This window comes from Gastrolobium bilobum, unplaced genomic scaffold (assembly GCF_033153095.1).
Source record: "Gastrolobium bilobum isolate Gb01-03AN ecotype WA unplaced genomic scaffold, APGP_CSIRO_Gbil_v1 utg19911, whole genome shotgun sequence".
Lineage (NCBI taxonomy): Eukaryota > Viridiplantae > Streptophyta > Magnoliopsida > Fabales > Fabaceae > Gastrolobium > Gastrolobium bilobum.
Genome location: NW_026898798.1, coordinates 72,067 through 93,620, shown reverse-complemented (window position 1 = coordinate 93,620; position 21,554 = coordinate 72,067). Strand labels below are relative to the sequence as shown.

The 21,554-nt window shown below is 35.7% G+C and overlaps 2 protein-coding genes across 2 annotated transcripts; one reads left to right on the top strand and one right to left on the bottom strand.

Moving 5' to 3' along the window:
- The first annotated feature begins 3,133 nt into the window (after nt 1–3,133).
- On the top strand, nt 3,134–10,488 carry LOC133284172 (uncharacterized). Its single transcript, XM_061481159.1, has 11 exons — nt 3,134–3,610; nt 4,429–4,553; nt 5,615–6,059; nt 6,190–6,305; nt 6,415–7,195; nt 7,585–8,037; nt 8,200–8,388; nt 8,500–8,727; nt 9,052–9,385; nt 9,507–9,690; nt 9,824–10,488. The coding sequence occupies exons 1-11, from the start codon at nt 3,401–3,403 to the stop codon at nt 10,299–10,301; spliced, it is 3,543 nt and encodes a 1,180-aa protein (XP_061337143.1). The 5' UTR covers nt 3,134–3,400; the 3' UTR covers nt 10,302–10,488.
- A 1,198-nt stretch (nt 10,489–11,686) lies between these two features.
- On the bottom strand, nt 11,687–20,142 carry LOC133284180 (ATP-dependent DNA helicase Q-like 4A). The gene is made up of 24 exons (XM_061481171.1): nt 20,132–20,142; nt 19,867–20,040; nt 18,731–18,788; nt 18,088–18,384; nt 17,417–17,587; nt 17,200–17,330; nt 16,619–16,988; nt 16,410–16,541; nt 15,999–16,085; nt 15,777–15,904; nt 15,534–15,654; nt 15,165–15,452; nt 14,649–14,772; nt 14,503–14,573; nt 14,351–14,419; nt 14,054–14,182; nt 13,812–13,970; nt 13,609–13,689; nt 13,331–13,492; nt 13,107–13,162; nt 12,689–12,821; nt 12,516–12,610; nt 12,246–12,323; nt 11,687–12,171 (listed from the first exon to the last, which is right to left on the bottom strand). Exons 1-24 carry the CDS (start codon nt 20,140–20,142, stop codon nt 11,781–11,783), a joined length of 3,516 nt encoding a protein of 1,171 aa, XP_061337155.1. The 3' UTR covers nt 11,687–11,780.
- Between the last annotated feature and the right edge of the window lie 1,412 nt (nt 20,143–21,554).

Genomic DNA, 21,554 nt, shown 5'->3' with positions numbered 1-21,554 from the left:
CACGAATTTTGAATTTCTTTTGTTATTGAATATCATTTAAAATGGTTTAATCTTTGTCATTTTAAATGACATAAGTTATGTCATTTTATGAGAGAGATAGACACATGAAATGGAAATCATGGGAGAGAGAAAGTGGGTGGTTATTTTTAATTTAAATTTTAAATAAAAAATAAAATTATGTGTCTATCTCTCTCTTAAAAGGACGTAAATTTATGTCATTTAAAATGAAAAACACTTTTCCCTTTAGAAAAAATAAGGAAAGTTTTTCCAATATATATATATATATATATATATATATGGGATAGGATCAACTTACACCGGTGTAAGAATAATAAATCTTACACTAAATCTTAACCATTGATTTCCGTGCATCCAATGGTTGAGATTTATTGGAAATTAAAAATTAATTAATGAGTGAGACCTAATAAATCTTAACCGTTAGATGTAAAAAATCAATGGTTAAGATTTGGTGTAAGACTTATATATATATATATATATATATATATATATATATATATATATATATATATATATATAGGGTTCGCTTTTTTTATAAGTCAATGTAAGTAACTTATCTATACTGAACTCAAAACGACGTCATTTTGATACGGAAATCAAGGTGTTTTTATAATTATAATTTATTTCTGAGTTATAATAATTTTTTTCATTATAATTTTTTAATTTTTCAACCTAAAACGATGTTATTTTGAGAGTAAACGTAAATAACTTATCTATATGCACTGTAGAAACATTAAATTTATATATATATATATATATATATATATATATATATAGCGACAAGGATATTTTCAAATTAAATAATTAACCTTAGTTTATTATAATAAAATTCATGTTTATCTCTCCTTAACATAATAATCTCATAATAGCAAAGGATTCAAATAAATAAGTATCACATGTAAACGCTTTTATTTCTTTTAGTAAAAAAAAAAGCACACCGCATTTGAACATTGCCTCTTGGTATATATTAAAATAAGGGGATTTATTTTTCCATTTTATATGAGAATTTCTTTCATATTACACATATTATCCATGAGTGATCTACGAAAAAGTGAGAAGATAAAAAACTCAAAATGGATATCAAAATGGGATCATAGTATAATTTTTTTTTCACATGAAATGAAAAAATTATTTCCCTTAATATAAAGCTTTTTTTGCGGTGCACGTGGAGGGAAAGAGGAAACGACAGGCGTAAAAGAATAACTAATCATTTACGTATTCTATATATCTTTCCACATAAGTTCTTTTGTTTTTTTCCTATCTGATATAAGATGTTTTTCTAATTTTGGACTCGAGTTTGCCTATGGATTTTCCTTTGAACCCAAGAAAAAAAAAAATACGCAACTTCAGAAATAATTAACCATTTAACAAAAGATATACGGTTTTATTCAGAGGTGAATACCAACGTCTAATAATTGTATCTACGAAATAAGTGGAAGAGATGTCTAGGAATGATAGTCCAGAACCTTCAGCAAAGTCCGATGGTGCACACAAAATCAAAATCAATAAACTGCAAAAACGTTTTCATCTAAATTTTTTATAAATTTAGATATTCGTTACTTGTTCCTTTCATTTGAAAACCAGTCTCTCATTCAAAAGGCATACGCGTTTTTAACATTATCACACACACACACATACATAATCGATGTTTCTCTTTTAATTTTTTAAAACAAAATAAAGTAGATCAAGTTAAAGAACTTATATAATATTATGTATTAGCATTCTTTATTATTTATAATATATATCATTTTATTTGCTTTAGGGGTATCATTTGACATATAAATATAAGAGAAGATAACTTGTATTTTAGCGACAACCAAATGATATCATGCAGTTTTATCATGGATGATTTGTTTTTTTTTTTTTTTTGAAGTTAGACATTAATCCTTACTCATCAAAAGGCATGGATCATGATTACTTATGAGCACCCTTATCTTCATACCTTTTGTTTCAATTATGTGAGATGGCCACATGGGTTCCTTTACTTTTGAGAATGGATCTTTGATTTGGTCAATTGTTTACTTACTAGTTAGCGCAAAGTTAGAGAAAAAAATAAAGCGTGATTCAATAATTTCTTTGAGTTGAAGCCTTTGTCAACTTTACTATAACTCTGTCCAATTTCCCCCCTTTTCATACAGCCAAATATTTGATTGATTTTTACATGCTGCTTTGACGTTGGATCGTTTTCCACCATGCGAATACTAAAGAACAATCAAGAGAAAGGAATTTTGAATTGTTAAGCTTTCATGATATTTAATTTATACATCTATCATTCAGAAAGACAAACTTTAGTTATACATAATGGGAAATAAAAGTATCATTTTATTTGATATATAGTTGTCAAAACTTGAAACATATTTTGGTTGTTAAGCGTAAACATAACCATAAATGAGTTGAGTATTGAATCAAACATGCATGAACCCCTGAGGCATACATTACTCTTCATCAAATGTTGCAATTTTGACAAACCCATCCCGAAGATACACGTTTTGGCCTTGGAAAAGGAAATATACCTGCCAATAATAAGTTTCATGGCCCATCTTCTGCACATTTCATGATATAACAAGAAAATAAAATAAAAACTATTAAATGATGGTTTTTTAGTTGGCAGACGAATAAGAAAAAATATATATTCGATCATTTTTAGTATTATTGTTTTTTTGAGAAAAATTTAAAACCTTAATTTTAGATCCGTTTCAAATAGGGTTGCTTTCCGTAAATGATATTTGTAGTTTATAAAAAAATAAATAAATATCGAATTACCAATGCGAATAAAAAAAATGACAAATCAATGGAAGAAAAGAATACAAAGTTACAAACAGAACTTTGAGTAAAAGTGAATGTCATTCCAATTTCGAAATTAAAAGACAAAAGAGAAAAAAAATGTCAAATCATTAAGGTAGTGGATAGAGATGGGACCATGGGGGCAATGCAGTCAAAAAAGGTAGGGCCAGGGGCATTAAAGTCCAAAAAAAAAAAAAAAAAAGTGCCGTTGAGAGGACCATGCTGACGTGGCTAATACCCTCCTTAATCCTCTTGATTAAAGTGTTAAACACGAACACGCCAATTCCATTATAAACCCAATTTTATAAACCCAAACACACCCCCTCACGTTTCCATTTCTAAAAAAACTTTCTCTCTCTAAAAAACTCAAACCAAAACGAAGCTGAGTCCACTCGTCGCAACTTTTTCCTTCTGAATCGTTTCAAATTTTTCCACTGTTTTTCCCCCTATTTGTTTATATAATTCATCGATTCTTATTTTCGTTGTTGCGATTCTCTTGTTCTCTGTGGTTCGTACTGTACGACGTCGTTGGTACGAATTCATCGCCGTCGCGCCGGTACGAAAGGGGTTGGTTGCTGCGTCGTCGTATTATTGAAGGATGGCTGCCGGAGTAGAGTTGCCGGAGGGGAGAGCCGGCGGTGGTGGCGGAATTGCGATGGAATTCCCGGTCGGCGACGATGAATCTTTCTCGTCGCCGCCAAGGGTGCCGAAGAGACTCCGGCGACGGCTTCTTGACGCGGAGTTCAAGTCCCCGAGTACGGTGGAGGAAATCGAAGCCAAGCTTCGCGACGCGGATCTTCGCAGACAGGTGTCCTTGCGATTCTATTCTAAAACAGTGTGTTTGTTTGGTTGGTGAGAAAGTTAAGGGAGTTAAAATTCAATAATTAAGTGATTTTCTGTTTCCTTGTTTTTTTTTTTTTTCCTTTGCATATTACTAACCTTAACCACGTGTAATTAATTTGTTCTAAACCCTGTTTTTCTGGAAGAAGAATGAGTACTTAGAGATTAATCTCTTTTGGAAAATTTATTTTGGGTTTTATAAGAAATTTCATTTCTTTTGCCTATTCATCGGCTTCTAGAAAGAGTTTCTGTGATTGGTTCGTTACTTCTCAGTTGATAATTATTCTCGTGAACTGGTTTCTTCGTCTTTCTTGCTTTATCTTCAAGGTTGTCTCTATGTTAGGTAGGATAGGAGAGGGTTCTTTTTTTTCTTTTTTCTTTTTTTGGTTTTATATTCCTGTTCGAATTTTGATCCGCACTCCTTCTTGTTGGTACTTTTTCACGTTTTACACTCTTTCTGATAACTTTGTTTTGGTTGTTCTATGCATGAATTGCAAACTTTTAACCTTTGTTCTCCGTATTGGTTGGAATTCAAATTATGCTTTAGTATATAACATTGTTATGGTTTCTTCATTCGCCATGAATGCCCTTCTGGCCTTCGCCAAAAATGACGGCATGCGCATAGTTACCGTTCTTCTCTTTTACGTCCGGTTCTCTGTTTCTTTTCCACACCCTTTTTAGTCATCTAATTATTCTTATTTTATTTTTTCATCTTGCCTCTCATCAAAGTTTCAATATTTTGGGTTTTCTGGTTCTCTCTCTTTATTGAACTTCTCTTGATTACAGAAATATTATGAGAAACTGTCAAGCAAGGCACGTGCGAAGCCAAGAAGCCCGCAACGGTGTTCATCTCAGGAGGAAGATCTTGGTCAACGACTAGAAGCAAAGTTGCAAGCTGCTGAACAGAAGAGGTGAGTTTCCTAGGGTGAGAATACTTGGGTTTTGTGTTGAATCTTGTAATCATGTGTCCCGTTTGGTACGCGGGATTATGAAGGATTCCCGGGAAACTGAATTTTTTCCAAATTTTTAATTTTCAGATATTATCGTAAACTGAATGTAAAAATTATATTTTTGAAAATCGAGATTCTCGGGTAAAAAAAATTTCTCCTCTACCAAACGCAGGAAAAAATGTTTGTCCTTTTAATTAAAACTGTGTATTTTTTTAAAAATTTAAATTAAAAAAAAAACCTCCCCCATGATTTCCATTATGTTTCTCTTACTCTCACTTAAAATGACACAATTCTATGTCCTTTAAAAGGACAAACACTAATCCCTTATTTTTATATGCATATGTACGATTAATGTTGTTGCCAACGAGGAGTGTGTTATTATTGCTACTTTATTGATCAGACTTCATCTGCTATTAAAAGTAGCATTTGGGTGCTCTTGTAAACTTTCCAAAATATGAAGTTTAAACCGTGAGAGCATCATGATATTATCTGTTGCTTTAGAATGATTATTTTTGGTGTGCTAGTGGAATTGGATTGGCAGACCTTTTTTTCTTTGTTGTCTTTTCCTAATCATGTTCATTTGTAAAAACTAATTACTCCATTTACTTGTCAGCCTGTATTATTTGTGTTATATCCTTTTACTGGAGAAGTTTATATAATGTATATAAACTTGACTGTTTTGTTGTTAAACGTTATTATCCTTCTTTCTGATACTTTGACTGTTTCATCTTTTTCATTGCAAACTTATTTCTGGAATTTTGTGGTTAATTAATTGACATATAATAATCTAGATATTAAAGAATTTCCTCGTATTTGGAAATAGTTAAATACTCAACATGATCTCAATTTATTTCTGATTCTTATGCTTATACTTTATTTATTCCATTTTCTGAATTCTGAAAAATTATGCTTTCACCCTTAACTATTTAACATGATTTTAACCCAAAAAAATGATTTCTTTTTTAAATTTTTTGACTTTTTTGTGTGTGTACAATTGAGATAATTCATTACCTGCCTGACAGGTTGAGCATTTTGGCAAAGGCCCAGACGCGCTTAGCAAGGCTGGACAAATTGCGTCAAGCTGCGAAAACTGGAGTTGAAATGCGCTACGAGAATGAACGTGCGAAGCTGGGGACGAAAGTGGAATCACGTGTTCAGCAGGCAGAGGCCAATAGGATGCTGATCCTCAAGGCTTACAGGCAGAGAAGGGCATCTATTAGAGAAAGGTCATCTCAGTCATTGATGAGAAGGATGGCTCGAGAGAGCAAATATAAGGAGTGTGTCCGAGCTGCAATTCACCAAAAACGAGCTGCTGCTGAAACAAAACGACTTGGGTTGCTAGAAGCTGAGAAGAAGAGGGCACATGCTCGAGTTTCACAGGTGAGACATGTGGCAAAGTCTGTATCTCACCAGCGTGAGATAGAGAGAAGGAAAAAGAAGGATGAATTGGAAGATCGATTACAAAAGGTATGGTGTTAGCTTGAAGCTGTGTCTTTCTTTTTAGGGGCATTTTCACCATCTTGAAAATTTCCAATGCTTACCTGGTGGACTTAATAGTGCTTATTTATAACCAAGTCTCCAAATTTATATTGAGCAGGCGAAAAGACAAAGAGCTGAATATCTCAGGCAGAGGGGAAGGTTACATGCTTATGCACAAGAGAATTGGAATAGAATGCCAAAGCAAGCAGAATATCTTTTCGGAAAAATAGCAAGGTTATTTGCATTTAATAATTGATAAGATTTCTGTTGCAACATTTAGAATTGCTTTTTGCTGCATACATATTACTAGAGGACTTCTCCTAACCTTATTTACTTCTTTAAGGTGCTGGAGGCAATTCCTGAGGCAGAAGAGAACAACCTTTACCTTGGCAAAGGCGTATGACGTGCTGGGGATCAATGAGAAATCTGTCAAGTCAATGCCATTTGAACAGCTTGCTCTTCTGATTGAATCAGCTTCTACTCTTCAGACTGTAAAAACTTTACTAGATCGGATTGAGAGCCGCCTCGAAGTGTCTACAGCGGTTGCTCGTGCCAGTTTTTTGTCTAGCTTGGATAACATTGATCATCTTCTTAAACGGGTTGCTTCCCCGAAGAAAAGGGTTACTCCCAGGAGTTCTGTGAGAAGCAGGGAGGCAAAGAAAGTAGATTCTGTCAGGGAGTCAAAGAATAGCTTAGCTAGATTATCAAGGTATCCTGTGAGAATTGTTCTGTGTGCTTATATGATATTAGGTCATCCAGATGCAGTGTTCAGTGGTATGGGAGAGCGTGAGATTGCTCTGGCCAAGTCTGCACAAGAATTTGTCCAAATGTTTGAGCTGTTGATTAAGATTATCCTTGATGGGCCAATACAGAGTTCTGCTGAAGAGTCTGTCTCGGCAGTTATGAAGCAATGTACCTTCAGATCTCAGCTTGCTGCTTTTGATAAAGCATGGTGCTCATACTTGAATTGTTTTGTGGTCTGGAAGGTTAAGGATGCTCGATTACTGGAGGAGGATTTGGTTAGAGCAGCTTGCCAGCTTGAGGCTTCTATGATTCAAACTTGCAAGTTAACTCCAGAAGGAGTTGGTCAGCTTAGTCATGATATGAAAGCTATTCAGCATCAGGTAATTTTTTTTTTTTTTTTTTTTGTACATAGCATCAGGTAATTTTCAATGTTAATAGGTGTGAGCTTTCTTTTCTAATGGTAGCTTTTATTGATGAACATTTTTGGTGATATCATGAAAAATTAATGACTTTAAAAGCTGACTATATTGAAGATTGTCATATGTGTACAAACTTTTTTTTTTGAGTAAAATTTTTCCACTCCTTTTCCCTTCTTCGAACTATTTTTTCTGATGGTTTATGCTGATTTAATCCTACAAGTATGGATGCAGACTTACAATTATTTGGATGTTTTCACCTTTCAATATGGGTGTTTCTTCTCTTAACTGCTTCTTATTGTTGTAATAAAGTATGCTTTAGCTTTATCTTCTTTTTGCATTTTTTAATGCAGGTTACTGAAGATCAGAAACTGTTGAGAGAAAAGGTGCATCACCTAAGTGGAGATGCTGGGATTGAGCGTATGGAATGTGCACTATCTGAAACAAGATCTAGATACTTAAGAGTGAAGGATAATGGAAGCCCAGTGAATTTTCCAATGACTCAGTCTGTGACTCCAAGCCCAACTCCACTCTCTACTGTTGCCAGCTCAAGTGAAAGAAATATTTCAGATGAGAGTAATAATAAGACAAGCCGAGTAGTTCGCTCCCTTTTTAAGGAGACCCACACTTCCACTGGAGAGTTCAGCCTCTCTGCACCTAGAACCAGTTCAGATAGCCAGCTTGGCTCTTCCTCTGGAAAGTTGGTAACAGAGAATGAAGTTCTTGTAAATGAATTTCTTCATGAGCATCACCGTAGTTTTGCTGATGGCTTTGATGTTGCTGATCACATTCAAAACAGCATTGAGGTTAGTACATCCCCAACTATGAAATGTGTGTCTAATCTAGAATCTATCTTTTGGAGTTATTCGTAAAATTTGTATACCAAAGCATTATATTATTTTTCATATGCTGACAGCTGATGACATATATATTTCAAGTTCTTATTCACTTACATTTTTATCTTGCAGGGGAAAATAAAACAGACAATGGAAAAGGCCTTTTGGGATGGTATCATGGAATCTGTTAAGCATGATCAGCCCAACTACGATCAAATTGTTCAACTCATGGAAGAGGTTAGGGATGAAATTTGTGAGATAGCTCCAAAAAGCTGGAAGGAGGATGTATTTGCAGCCATTGATTTAGAAATGCTTTCTCAGGTAGCAGCTATATTCTCTTCTTGCTGCCTGTGATGGCTATTAAATGCATCATTGGCATATGCCTAACTATAATCTTATTTTCTGATATATCTTTCTTCTGCATATCTGAAGGTGCTGATATCGGGTAACCTGGATGTTGATTACCTAGGAAAAATTCTTGAGTTTTCATTAGTCAGTTTGCAGAAGCTCTCATCTCCAGCCAATGAGGAGATAATGAAGGCCACACACAAGAAATTATTTTCCGAGTTGAGTGAAATATGTCGATCTAGAGACGAGTCACACAATTCTTGTGTTATAGCCTTGGTGAAAGGTTTGCAATTTGTCCTCGAACAGATTCAGGTGTGTTTGCTTGCCTTTCGTTTATTTCTTCACTTAACTTAAATTTTTTCCACAAATAAAATTTACTTGATCAATATGTTCATGCTTTTTTCCTTTCACTTATTGATTACATATGATGGAAGCTTTTGAGGTGACAAATTTCCCTAAAAGTACTTGAATACCACTGGCTTTCAAGTGTAGTTGTTAGGTTGTAATACATTGAATGGCTTGAGATGAGTTATGATTGGCTAGCCATAGAAATAGGGGCCCAACTGTCTATCAAACATGCTTGTAAATATTTGTTTTACTTTGGTTTTAATGTGACGTAATAAATTCTTATGATAGATTCTTAAGAAAGAGATAAGCAAAGCTCGCATAAGATTAATGGAGCCTTTGGTTAAGGGGCCTGCTGGTCTGGACTACCTGAGGAATGCCTTTGCTAACAAATATGGAGCTCCATCTGATGCCAATACCTCTTTGCCTTCAACACTGAGATGGCTTTCATCTGTTTGGAATTGCAAAGATCAGGAATGGGAAGAACATGTCATTTCCTCCTCAGCATTGGATGATAATTCATCCCAAGAATGGCTTCCTTCAACTACTCTCAGAACTGGGGGAAATATTCTACTGAAAGCTGGCAGTCCAGTGGCCTTTTCTCCTGATGATGCAAATGCTAAAGGTTCTAAACTATGAGAACTTTAATTCCCGATTCTTCAATTTTCTTTGAAAAAGTAGTTGGCTGTTACATCTACCGAGGCAGACACTTATTTTTTGTACGTGCTTGTATGTTATTTGATCAGGTAATCAGCAGCCAGAATGCAAAGGAGAAAAAGTTGATCTAGTTGTGAGGCTTGGTTTGCTAAAATTAGTGAGTGGAATATCTGGTTTGACACAAGATGATCTACCAGAAACTTTATCTCTTAACTTCTCCAGGCTGAGGTCCGTTCAGGCTCAAATTCAGAAGATTGTTGTGATTTCTACGAGGTAAATAGCGTTATATTTGTGTCAAGTTGTTGTCTTCTTAACTGAATATATATGCTGGAGATGGTATTGAGTTGAACGTTATTTATTTTGCATGGTATATTTTACCCTATGGTCTCTGTTTTGGCAATTGCAGCATTCTTATATGCCGCCAGATTCTCCTGAGTGAAAAGGCGATAGCTAGCCCTGCAGATATGGAAAACGTAGTGTCCAAGTGTGCTGAAGACCTATTGGATCTCTTAGACCGTGTTGAAGATGCTGATATTGAAGATATTGTGGAAGTGATTTGCAATTTGCCCACAGTTGACGGTGAAGATAAGGGGAAAATTCAGTCAAGGAAGGTAGTTGCTGCCAGGATGCTAGGAAAGAGCTTACAAGCTGGGGATGCTGTGTTTGAGAGGGTTTTTAGTGCTGTCTATTCAGCTTTGCGCGTAGTTGTGCTTGGGGGAAGTGGAGCCCGTGGGAGGAAATTAGCAGAAATGGCTCTTCTGAAAGTAGGGGCTGGTGTTCTGACTGAGAGAGTAGTGGAAGCTGCTTGTGTTTTGATTGTGGCAGCCACTATATCAGTTAGTGTTCATGGGCCATGGTATATATATTTGACCAGTAATTTATAATTTGGTAAGTCCATGAATAATAATATATATGCACATTTGTACATAAGGAGTGTGTAAAGTCAGCTGTGTATCTTAGGTATATTATGTAGAGATAAGTGATATTGTGTATAGTAGAATTCATTTGATGTAACGAACAAAAATTCTACAACTTTATTTAAATTGCTAATATTGGTTCTAAAGTGTTTCCTTTTCCTCATTTTGAATCATATTTTCAGTAATTCAATATACTGTCTGCAAATAAAAACTGTCAACTATCAAAATCAAATTATAAGCAGCCAATAACCAAGCTGAAGTTTCAAATGGTCACGTTGTGAACATTAACGTAAAATAACATAGAGAAATATTTTTCTTATTTACAAATAATTGGAGAAAAATAAAAATAAAGGTGAGATTCACTTTTGTTATGTGTATGTAGGAATTTGATTTATCTCATGATAAATGAAATAAATATAATCTATTAAAACACGCTTCAAATTCTTTTCAAATTTTAAAATACTTTACTATGCTTCATGGTTGTAGACGCACTGTAGATCAAACTCCGGAGACATACAAAGTTTTAACTTAAACTCCCTGCAATCTTAATATTTACACATTCCCTTTATCATTTGAGGGAATGTCTTGTTCCGCACAATGCAATAATATGCATGATAGTTAAAAATGCAACGGCACAAAGGCGAACATCTCTTTTATTATCTGTAAAGATCAATTAGCATAGGCGGTATCAGAAGTGAGATACATAAAAAAATTGTACTTATCTTCTTCTTTTTTCATTCTTTAATGAGATCCAATTAAAATTATAAAAGAGATACATGGGAAATTTTCACATTGGCTATCATCTACTCGTTCTCGATGGAGTGAAAAAGGAATAGAACAGGATAATTTGATAGTCCGATAAGGGAGATGTTAGTGGCCGAACCGTATGGCCTGGTTGGGTGAACGAAGAATATTGGTATGGAGAGAGGAACTCCTTGCACACCCATAGCCTTTTTAAGTTTCAAGATATTGCCTTAACAATTTAAGGGATTATAGTCTCTTCTATTGTAGTAGACTTTTGACTTTTTTGCACAAACAATCAAATTGTGGGACCCACCATAATTTAAAGAAAAAACAAAAAAAGTTAAGGGATGGATTTTTGTGAGTGCGGGAGAGAATGTTTCTCCTACAATAATTTAATATATTCTTTACAAATAAAATTGCCAAAGTTTTTAACAGATTTTCACCCAATTAAATTCGCACTTTCTTACCTGCATTGTTCAATTACACTGAATCCCGGAATAAGTTAGATTATGGACAACTTTGGTGATGGTGGTAGAAATACTAGTTATCTAGTTTTTCTCATTGATCGGCATTTACAATTTATCATCCACTGATGGAACAAAACTCTATTCCAACAAGCATAAATTACTGCGAGGTGATCCATCGAAAGCCTATATTTTCCGCAGGAGCATAATAAAAAAATGATCGTCAACATATACCATTTCAAGACGCTGTCCATTGAGGTAGTACTCTTCCTGCAGCATTTCTACAAGTTAATTTATCTAGTGCATCGTTTTCTATGTTGTCAAAATCGAGGTCCTCATCAAGGCATCCATGGTAATAATCTTCGTCTGCAGAATCACACATCTCAGCTTTTTTATTTTGTCTCTTTACTGTCCTTTTCTTTGAACGACCAGTACTTTTGGTGAAGGCATCTTCATCCTCGGCATTTGCATCTGGGTCTCCATATGCCTCTCGTCTCCTTTTGTTGGAATCAGCGCTGCCTTTGCTGCCGCTGCCGCTGCCACTGCTGTTTTTATCCAACTTGTAATATTCATTGATCGTATTTTCAATGGTTTCCAGTAACCGGTCCCCATACTTGCTTACCTTAGTCCTATGTTAAAACCAAAACGTTAATGAAAGCTGGTTCAGTAACCAGTACATTGACTATTCCTAGAATGAACTTACTTGCTAATGCCATTGATATCCAGGAGTTCTTCTTTTGTTCTCGGTACTCTCTTGCTTATCTGCTGCAACGTGGCATTACTAAATAATAGAAACAGCTGCTTATTAGATGCTTATATATCAGGTCATGTAGTAAAGCAAAAATGACTCACCATGCAATTTTTAATTTTCAATTGCATTCTTCATAATCCGTTACTACAAAGAGTAAATGAACCCTAAATGAAGAAATTGTTACTCATGACAATAAGAAAATGAAAATGGCTTACAACTTACCCAAATATGTGGTAAGCCATGACACCCTCTCCAGCTTCTTTAACAAGAGCTGTCCGCAACATCCGCAAAGCAGTGTACAACTTAGCTGAAAGATTCTGAAGTAGATTTCTCTTAACTATAATTCAAGACATTTAAAAAATTTCAACTAACAGAACGGGAAAAAAAAATTGTACCAAGTCCACGTCAGTTTGAGGCTGGGCAGGAATGTCAATTAGTGGAAAATTCAGCTTCCCAGATGTCAGAGAACCTTTAGCTGGAGTTACATCAGATTTCCCAGGTTTTGATGTCTTTGTAGAGGATGGGAATCTACGAAAGTTAAGCATGCCACTAAGACTATGAGCAGATAAAAACGTACATGTATTGTGAACTTGAGGCTAGAGAAGGTTGAGACACAAATTCAAGTCTAATTAGTGTCAAGCTAAAGATATCTGAGGCTAACAGCATCAAACCCCTAACTTTGGCAATTGATATCATATGAGCCCTCACATACAAAAGAAGATGGAACTTTCAAGCAAAGCTGTTCAATCAATGTCGAATTAGCATACTGATTCACAAATTTAAGCAAGAAAAAGCATACTGAGATGGGCAAACCTCAATATAATTCTCTGCCCACCAAACAACAGATTACGGAGCTTGGGCTCATTCACCTGAAAAACAATTCAACGCATTAGACAACTTATGGTTATTAGAATCTAATTATGGAAAGTAACATTAAGAAGTTATATCATTCCCTTGAAACACAATGAGCAAATATAAGATTTTTGGAATACAATTGCAACGTACAAACATATTAAAGTAGACCGAGTTTTTGATACCTTCAACACTGATGATACTGATCCATAAAAATCACTTTTCTTTACCTCCTCCATAAGAAAATCATCAACAACAAGATGATGCAATACTCGGGAAGCCTCACCCTTAGATAGGTGCTTCCCAGCACCGTGAAGACTCACAGTCTCATGCCGGTGTTTCTTGACCTAATTTTAGTTAAAAGTACATGATTAAAGAAGATAATTAATGGCTATTAAGAACAAGAAAATATTGCAAAGAATGAAAGAACCGAAAGAAAACAAGCAAATGCTTTTTGACATACCAACTGGCTCAAGGAACCACGATACACTTCTAATATATGAGATGATGAGACCTTCTGCCCTGTTAGCTTAACTAGTTCAACCTAAACAAATGACGATCAAAAGTACTTAAACTGAGAACAAGTGGATTCAAATATTACAAACTAATAGAATTTCACAAAGCGGAGGGATGAAAATAATAGATGGATAGAAATTGCTTTCAGACCAATTGCTTTGCTATCTCTGTGACATCCTTCTCGATGAAAGTTGTGACCTTCAAGCAATTATCACATGTTTTCTGACATGTTGAAGAATTGAACTTCTCCCCAAAATGAGCAAGCTGCATAAGGCGCCGGCAGTCAACATCATTTTCACAGTAACTGACCTGAGACGGTTCAAGACAAAGATTTAGTAATATGAAAAAAAAGGTAATTGTATAGAATCTCGTAGTGCTTTTAAAAAAAATACCATTTTCAACAGGTTTTCAGTATTTGTTTCCAGTATCCTTCCTGAATTTGACATATTTAAACGATTGTATCCAGATGCCATGGGACTCTGCTCTATTGCTCCTTGACTTAGCATATGCTTAACTCGTATCTATGAGATAAAACTAGATATAAGCAATAAAAGGAGGCAAGAAAAGGAAGTAGAGAATAGGATCTCAATCATCACTTGTTTCATATGATTTGCCAGTAATATGAATGCAAACTCAGTATCCCAAAACAAACAAATTAATATTCAAGAAGTGTTATAATTGATACTGACATAATCACTATAGCTATAATATAACACACAGGATGAACGTTGACCATCTCTACCAGCTCGTCCACATTCCTGAAAGGAAAATGATGAGCATACAGGTAAGCCAACAGAACCAAAACGAATGCCTAACACATAATTTGATGTTCTGCCAGTACCTGATGATATCCTTCAATAGATTTTGGGAGGGAATGATGGATTACAAAGCGGACATCAGGTTTGTTAATACCTGCAATATCAACTTCAAAATATGATTCAATTCAATTAAACAATGCAATAAGCAGTAGCAAAGAAGCAAATTTACCCATTCCAAATGCAACAGTAGCACAAATTATATTGATTTCATCTTTGCTCCACTGCTTTTGAACAAAGGCACGTTGAGCAGGATCCATGCTACCATGATAAAATGCACATTTATGCCCACATTCCTGAACAACGAACATGACTAGATAAGGTATTTACAAGCCACACAATCAGATGCTAATTTCTATATTTATTTTTAATTTATAGGAAGTAGAGAATAGGATCTCTGTGCTGGAAGTGATCTCAATCATCATGCAGAAACAGAGAAGCACAAACAAGAAACATGAAAAAAGAGAGGGAAGAATGATAAAGAAAGAAAGAAACCCAAGAACAAACAAGAAAATCACACCGAATTCATCACATCAAACCATCAACTCACAATTCACGTATGGGGTAATAAGAGGATTTTTTATTTATTTTTTGGATAAACCACACAGGAGGCAATCCTGCTCGAACCGGGAACATCCACATCATGGTAGGGCTAGCTCTCCCAAAGGGGGGTAATAAGAAGACTAACCTGTAATTTTTCAGCAACCTTTTCACAATCCATTCGTGAAAGACAATAGACAATGCCACATTCATCAAAATGATTTTCCCTAATGAATTTGTCAATGTCCTCCACACACTTTTTGGTCTTGTGGACAACAGAATACCATAAGTTTGGGCGATTAAAGCTTTGCCGGAAAACAATGCAGTTAACAAGACCAAGTGCTTGCACAACATCTTCTTTTACACTAGCAGTTGCTGTAGCAGTTAAAGCTAAAACAGGAGTATTTGGGAATTTCTGTTTCAATATACCAAGTCCCTGGGAAAATTAACAGAGTCTATTAAAAATTTAACAAAAAATCCTGTGATATTGGATTGATTTGAAAATAAAAGCTCCAACCTGATAATCTGGTCTAAAATCATGCCCCCATTGGCTCACACAGTGAGCCTCATCAATTACAATCCTTGCAAGCAACTCACGAACATGTAAACTCTCCAAGTGTCGCAAAAGAATATCACTTCTGCGGTCAAAATAAAAAATGGCATTATGGAAATAAAAATATGATTCTTAAGTCAAAAAATGTGTATCTCAAGAAAGAAAAATGTTTCGAAGATAAGAACAGCCATCAGTGGTGACACTCACCTGGCAACCTTTTCGGGTGTCACATATAACAACTTGTATTTAGAATAATCAGAATTAAGTTCTCTAAGGATCTCTTGCTGTTCAGCCCATTCCATATTGGCACTTAAGTAAGCAGCAGGTATATTTGCCTATATGGCAAGCCAAAAGGAGCATGTAAGCATATATCTATTAGACAGGCACTCAACAAAAATCAAAGCATATCAGTTAAAAAATTAGCAAAACCTGCATTAGGTGCATTATTTGATCTTGAATGAGGGACACAAGGGGAGAAATTACTAATGTTATCCCAGGACAAATAAGAGCTGGTAGCTGAAACACAAGACAGTCCAAAGTTGTAAGATCACAGTAAAATCTAAAAGCAGACTTACAGAAATGTAAAGGAAATTTATCTTGCATAGAATGACTTGCATGAGCCACTAGGTGCATCGGATTGCAATACAATATCAACATTGGAACAAAGACACTACAGCATAACTCATAATACCAAGCATTCCTAAAAACCAATTATCAGTATTTAAGGTTAATAATGAAGACAAATCCATCATTAAAATCAGTTAAAAGGTATCTATAGTCTACTTGTAAATCAGAAAGGAAAAAGGCCATAACTCGAGATATCTGGAAAAATCATATTACCTGATAGGTCAGACTCTTTCCTCCACCGGTGGGCATCAAAACAAAAACATCACATCCACTCATTGTGGCATTAATGACCTCTCTTTGATTAGGGCGAAAAGAATGATTTCCAAAAACTTTTTTATTATTAACCTAAAAGTTAGAAAAGAAAAAACTATAAATATGATGTGTTACATTCACTGGAAACCGACAATAATTCAGTTAAACACCTCTAACATTTTTGTCCAAGGAAAATCCTGGCTGCTCCAGCGTTTGTCTCCAGAACCTTCAATGTAATTAACTTCAATAATCTTCGGGATGAATGCTTCCCTCTCCACCGGACCTGATGACATGCCATACTGATCTACAGAAAATAAGGAAAAAGACTGCAATGATGACCCACATGTCCCATTACCCATACAAGCCTGGGCATCATATCTCTTTGGTCCACTACTGAGCATAGTTTGCGGAGGTGTTTCATACACAAAAGATGTTGGTTGTGCTGTGGAAGCAGAAAAATGTGACTTTTGTCTTTCATCATCAAGATTACTGGAATGAATATACTTTTCAAGCTGCTGAATTTGCTTATTCAACTGTGACCTAGCATTAGCAACAGATTTTGTTTTCAACCCAGATGTCATTCAGTTTAAAAGGAATGCTCCAGCAATTTTTTTCAAGTATAATGATGCAGCATAATTATATAGTAGAAAAAAAAGTAACAAAGATGAAGCCTTTGAGCCTTTTCCTTTTATTGTATGCGTATGTATTGAAAATGAAAATGCCAAAAATGGGAATCAATTCCAAGGCGCACCTATCTTTGCGAAGCTTTGCTATCTGTGTAGAGCTGAGGTTGTCAACATTGTCAAGCAGTTCATTAGAGATAGCAATTAGACTATCCTTCAATTCCTGCAAATGATTTGCTGCTTCAGGGCAAAGCCCTAACTGCATCCAGTTTCAGGATTAGGCATATCAATCTAACAAATGAACGTTGGCAACTCATGAAAGAACAAAATATGTCTGATCAATACCTTGTAACCATGGATGCAATCTAAGCAGAGCTCTGGTGGCAAAAAATTATCTCCCTGTCTAGCAAAATTATCTTTATCAGCAGTTGGTGTAATAGGAGGAAGCTTGGACCCGGATGGTTGGGGAGTGCAAGTTGACTGATATTTCTCCACAATTTGGTCAACATCAATATTCTAAAAGACAGATTCAAAACAGGACATAAACAAAGAGAAAGAAATGAGCATCTATATGGACATGAACAGTTAAGATAAACTTAAGTAACGGATTTTGAGAAAAAAAGAAAAGAAAAGAAAAACAGAACAGTGACATGAACAAGAATGAATAAAACAACAGAATTACAAAATGAATAAAATTGTCAAATGACTCAAACCTCCTCACCAATTTCCACTTTACAAAAACTTGGGCAAACCCTGTTATCTTCTACGTGGATAACTCAAGGTAATTCAACAGCAAAGTAGTAAAAGTTAAATTAACTTAAATAAAATTCCCCATCAACGCAACTAATAACTTTAGTAAACCCTTCAATGTTATAATTGGTTCATTCCACCACATAAAAATCAACCATGTTAAAACACAATTCTGCTTCATAGTATTGGACTCTAATTTGCATGCCACGTAAGAAAGATCCAAATGAATTTGATTCATTCAGAACGGCCAAAGCGTAGTAAATCACCTCAAGTATGTCATCATCATCATCATTAATATTATCTGTCATGCATTTCGTAGACTCATTGATTTGGCATGTAAACTGGACATGATTGTTCACTGAACTATCCAAAACCCGAGAACTATGATTAATGACAGTTGGAGTTGTGGTGACATTAGGACACCTAAGGTTGCTGTTCTCATTGCTTCCTTGGAAGGAAGTTATTCTCTTATCTTCATGAAGCTGAGGAGTAACTTTAACAGTTTTTCCAGGTTGGACATAATTCCTGCTAGAACTCTGTAGACTTGAAAGAGCAACCCAAGCCTGCTGGCAATTGTTTCAACATAAGTCGTTGCCAAATTATATAAGTTTCGAATAAGAAGTGTTAAGATTGATTTACATGCTTCAAAACCAAAAGATAGTCAGATGAATGCCAAGTTCAGCTGGAGTAATATGATTATAAGGGATGAAACCTTGATAAAGAGAAGGCAAATTATACTTATTCCTGCATAAATTATCAGAGAAAAAGATACTGATTTCAAAGAAAACATGTTTACCAATAACAAGGCTGGGTAAAACTCCAATAAAATGCTAAAATGTTAACCCAAGGGAACAAAGTAATAACACCTGATTAAAATTTCATGTTCATGTAGCATTGATACAATTATACCTTCTCAACTTGCACTCTTTGTGAACTTTGAATATTTTGATTTTGTCGGACTACAGACCTGACAGAGTTAATGTGTTAGAAAGCAAGTTGAAATTGCAGTAAAATTCAGATATCAATCTAGTATACTAAATTCCACAGTAATAGGATGGTCACAGTTGACAGAAGAAACAGGAAATCCCTCAAGAAATTATTTCTGCACTGACAACCAAAAACAGGGCAAAAAACACCATAATACAAGATGATAATTTGGAACTAAAGTAGGTTTAAACCACCATCTACGATGTTAGACAGACACAAATGCTTGTGCAGCAATCAAGAATGAAATTGTTTTCTCTCAACCAGAATACATAAAGGGATTAGTGTTTATCCTTTATAGAATTGTGTCATTTTAGTCAAAACTACAGTGTTTTGTGGTGAGAGAAAGAGTTACACAATAGAAATCATGGGAGAAGAAAGTGGGAGGTTTTTTTTAATTTAAATATTAAATTAAAAAATGGTCATTTTAGTTTAAATGTCCTTTAAAAGGACAACTATTTTTCCCTTATAAAAATAATGAAACTTCTTACTTCTATGCCTAATTATTATATGCAAAAGCCTAAATCCCGCATTGTCTAAGGACATTTAACAAGAAACTCTCAACTAACTAGCTATGAAGCATCGACACTTCAAAAGCTCTGACTTGTCGTGTTCGACACTACCCGACACTCCAAAATGCTTTGCAGAGATTCAAAAAAAGGATCGAATGTTGTATTATGTTGCGTATTTAGTTCAAAGTCAAACTATTAGATTCATTGGATTACGATTACCATTTTATTGAGGTTAATATAAATATTTGGAATATCTTATGTATCTTTGCAAAATTGATGGGTATTATAAGTTTAGATTTATTTTTTTATTAAACTATTGAATATTAAATAAAATATACACTATATAAATTAAAAATATTATTTAATATCAAAACGTGTCCTAACGTGTCAAAATCTAATGTTTTTTTAAAATTAACGTGTCGTATCTTGTGTCCCATGTCGGTGTTGGTGCAACATAGCTAACTAGCCATACAACAAAGACTAAAAACTGCATCAGGTTGCACTTGTACCAAAATAAAGAGGAAGAGATTATTGCAGTAAAAGGCATACCTCCCAGCGATTGGTTCTTCATAGGAAGGTTTCTGTGTTGGAAGAGAGAACAGAAAATTGGAGCTCAAGAATTTGGCTTGGCATGAGAAATTATCATGAGCATTGGCATGATTCAACCAATTGAGCTTTGGAATTTTATCCTCGCATTTATGAGCCGCGGCTGAATTGGCTCCACTGTGAACATTTCAAACCTTATTAATAATTTTAATTATTAAATAATGAACCACAGACGGAAAAAAAAAAAAAAGAAGCGAATAAGCATTACCCTTGCCTCATTTCAGTAGTAATCAAGCAACACATTCGGTTCGTATCATGCGTTTCCCTCCCTCCCTGCACGTTAGAACACAAAATCAAAACTATAAAATATGAAATGAAAACCCTAGAAAACGGAAACGACAAAATAAAAAGTGATTGGGAAAGAAATGCGGCGATATCGACATAGAGATAGAAAACATCATAACCTAACTCTATCAATGGGAAGAGAAGCGAAGAGAAGAGAGGAACTGCATCTGCGAGTGCCGCGGTAGCTTCTGTCGTCAACGACGGAGAAAGAAAGAGCGCTCTTCAAAATCTACCGTATTGGCGGGATTTTTCATTTCATCTCTTGTCTTCAAAGCGCAAAAAATAATTTATTCTTGTTTTTCAAATGTTTATTATTTTTATTTTATTTTTGGTATTAAGAGTTTCTTTATAATATTGTGTATGTATTGTGTAACACCCCGTTCTAGAACCGGTTTGTTAACATCGCATTATGATATTAAGCGCAGTTACAATCACATGAGTTCAATTAAAATCCAGATAAATTTTTCATTTTAAAACGTACCGAACTTATAATACCCAATTTCGTGATCATAACCATATTACCTTGCGGAAACAGATAAATTAAGCTTAACATCATGTTCATTTCCCATTTTTAAACCATTAATTTACTTCTTGTTTAGTTCAAAACTTCTACTATATTGTAGGTTTCTTCATTAGCTACCCGTGGCTTCAAACCGTGCTCAAATCGGAGCACTGTCGTCCAAGTTAGGACAATTTGAAGCAACACAAGAGAGTGTTAGTCACAGGCCCCGCGCGCTTCAGCGCGCTACCGGGCGCTCAAGCGCGCGCTATCGGGCGCTAAAGCCTCCATCTGGGCGCTTAAGCGCACGGAGGCAGTAAGCATCAGGCATTCCAGTGTGGATGGGCGCTTAAGCGCGCAACAGGGCGCTCAGGCGCGCTATCCTGGGCGCTCAAGCTCCCACGGAGACGTTTTAGCGCGCAGAGACAGAAGCATCTCCTCCTTCAGTGGCGAAGGGCGCTTAAGCGCGGACCAGGGCGCTCAAGCGCGCAACCCTGGGCGCTTCAGCCCCACCCTGGGAGCTAAAACACGAGGGGGCAATAAGCCACCCAACTTTCTGCAGCAAAGGGCGCTTAAGCGCACGCCAGGGCGCTCCAGCGCGCAATCCTAGGCGCTTCAGCCCCCACTTGGGCGCTCCAGCGCGAGGAGACAGAATGCATTGGCACTCGCAGGGGCAGCAGGGCGCTTGGGCGCGCTCCTGGGCGCTTAGGCGCGCTGCCAGGGAATTCCAATTCCCACATTTTTCAAGTCCAAGCCTAGGGGAAGATGCATCCCCATTACAAACCCCAATTGTCCATGCCCCAAAACTAAATCCTAGCACTCATCCAACCTCTCCTCATGAGATTTA

Excerpts from the sequence above, each read along its gene's own strand:
- LOC133284172 (XM_061481159.1), top strand. The coding sequence starts at position 3,401 with ATGGCTGCCGGAGTAGAGTTGCCGGAGGGGAGAGCCGGCGGTGGTGGC. Across the intron at positions 3,611-4,428 it reads ACGCGGATCTTCGCAGACAG|AAATATTATGAGAAACTGTC; the intron begins GTGTCCTTGCGA and ends TCTTGATTACAG. Across the intron at positions 7,196-7,584 it reads TGAAAGCTATTCAGCATCAG|GTTACTGAAGATCAGAAACT; the intron begins GTAATTTTTTTT and ends TTTTTAATGCAG.
- LOC133284180 (XM_061481171.1), bottom strand. Across the intron at positions 15,905-15,998 it reads AAATAATGCACCTAATGCAG|GCAAATATACCTGCTGCTTA; the intron begins GTTTTGCTAATT and ends CTTGCCATATAG. Across the intron at positions 15,453-15,533 it reads ATTTTAGACCAGATTATCAG|GGACTTGGTATATTGAAACA; the intron begins GTTGGAGCTTTT and ends TAATTTTCCCAG.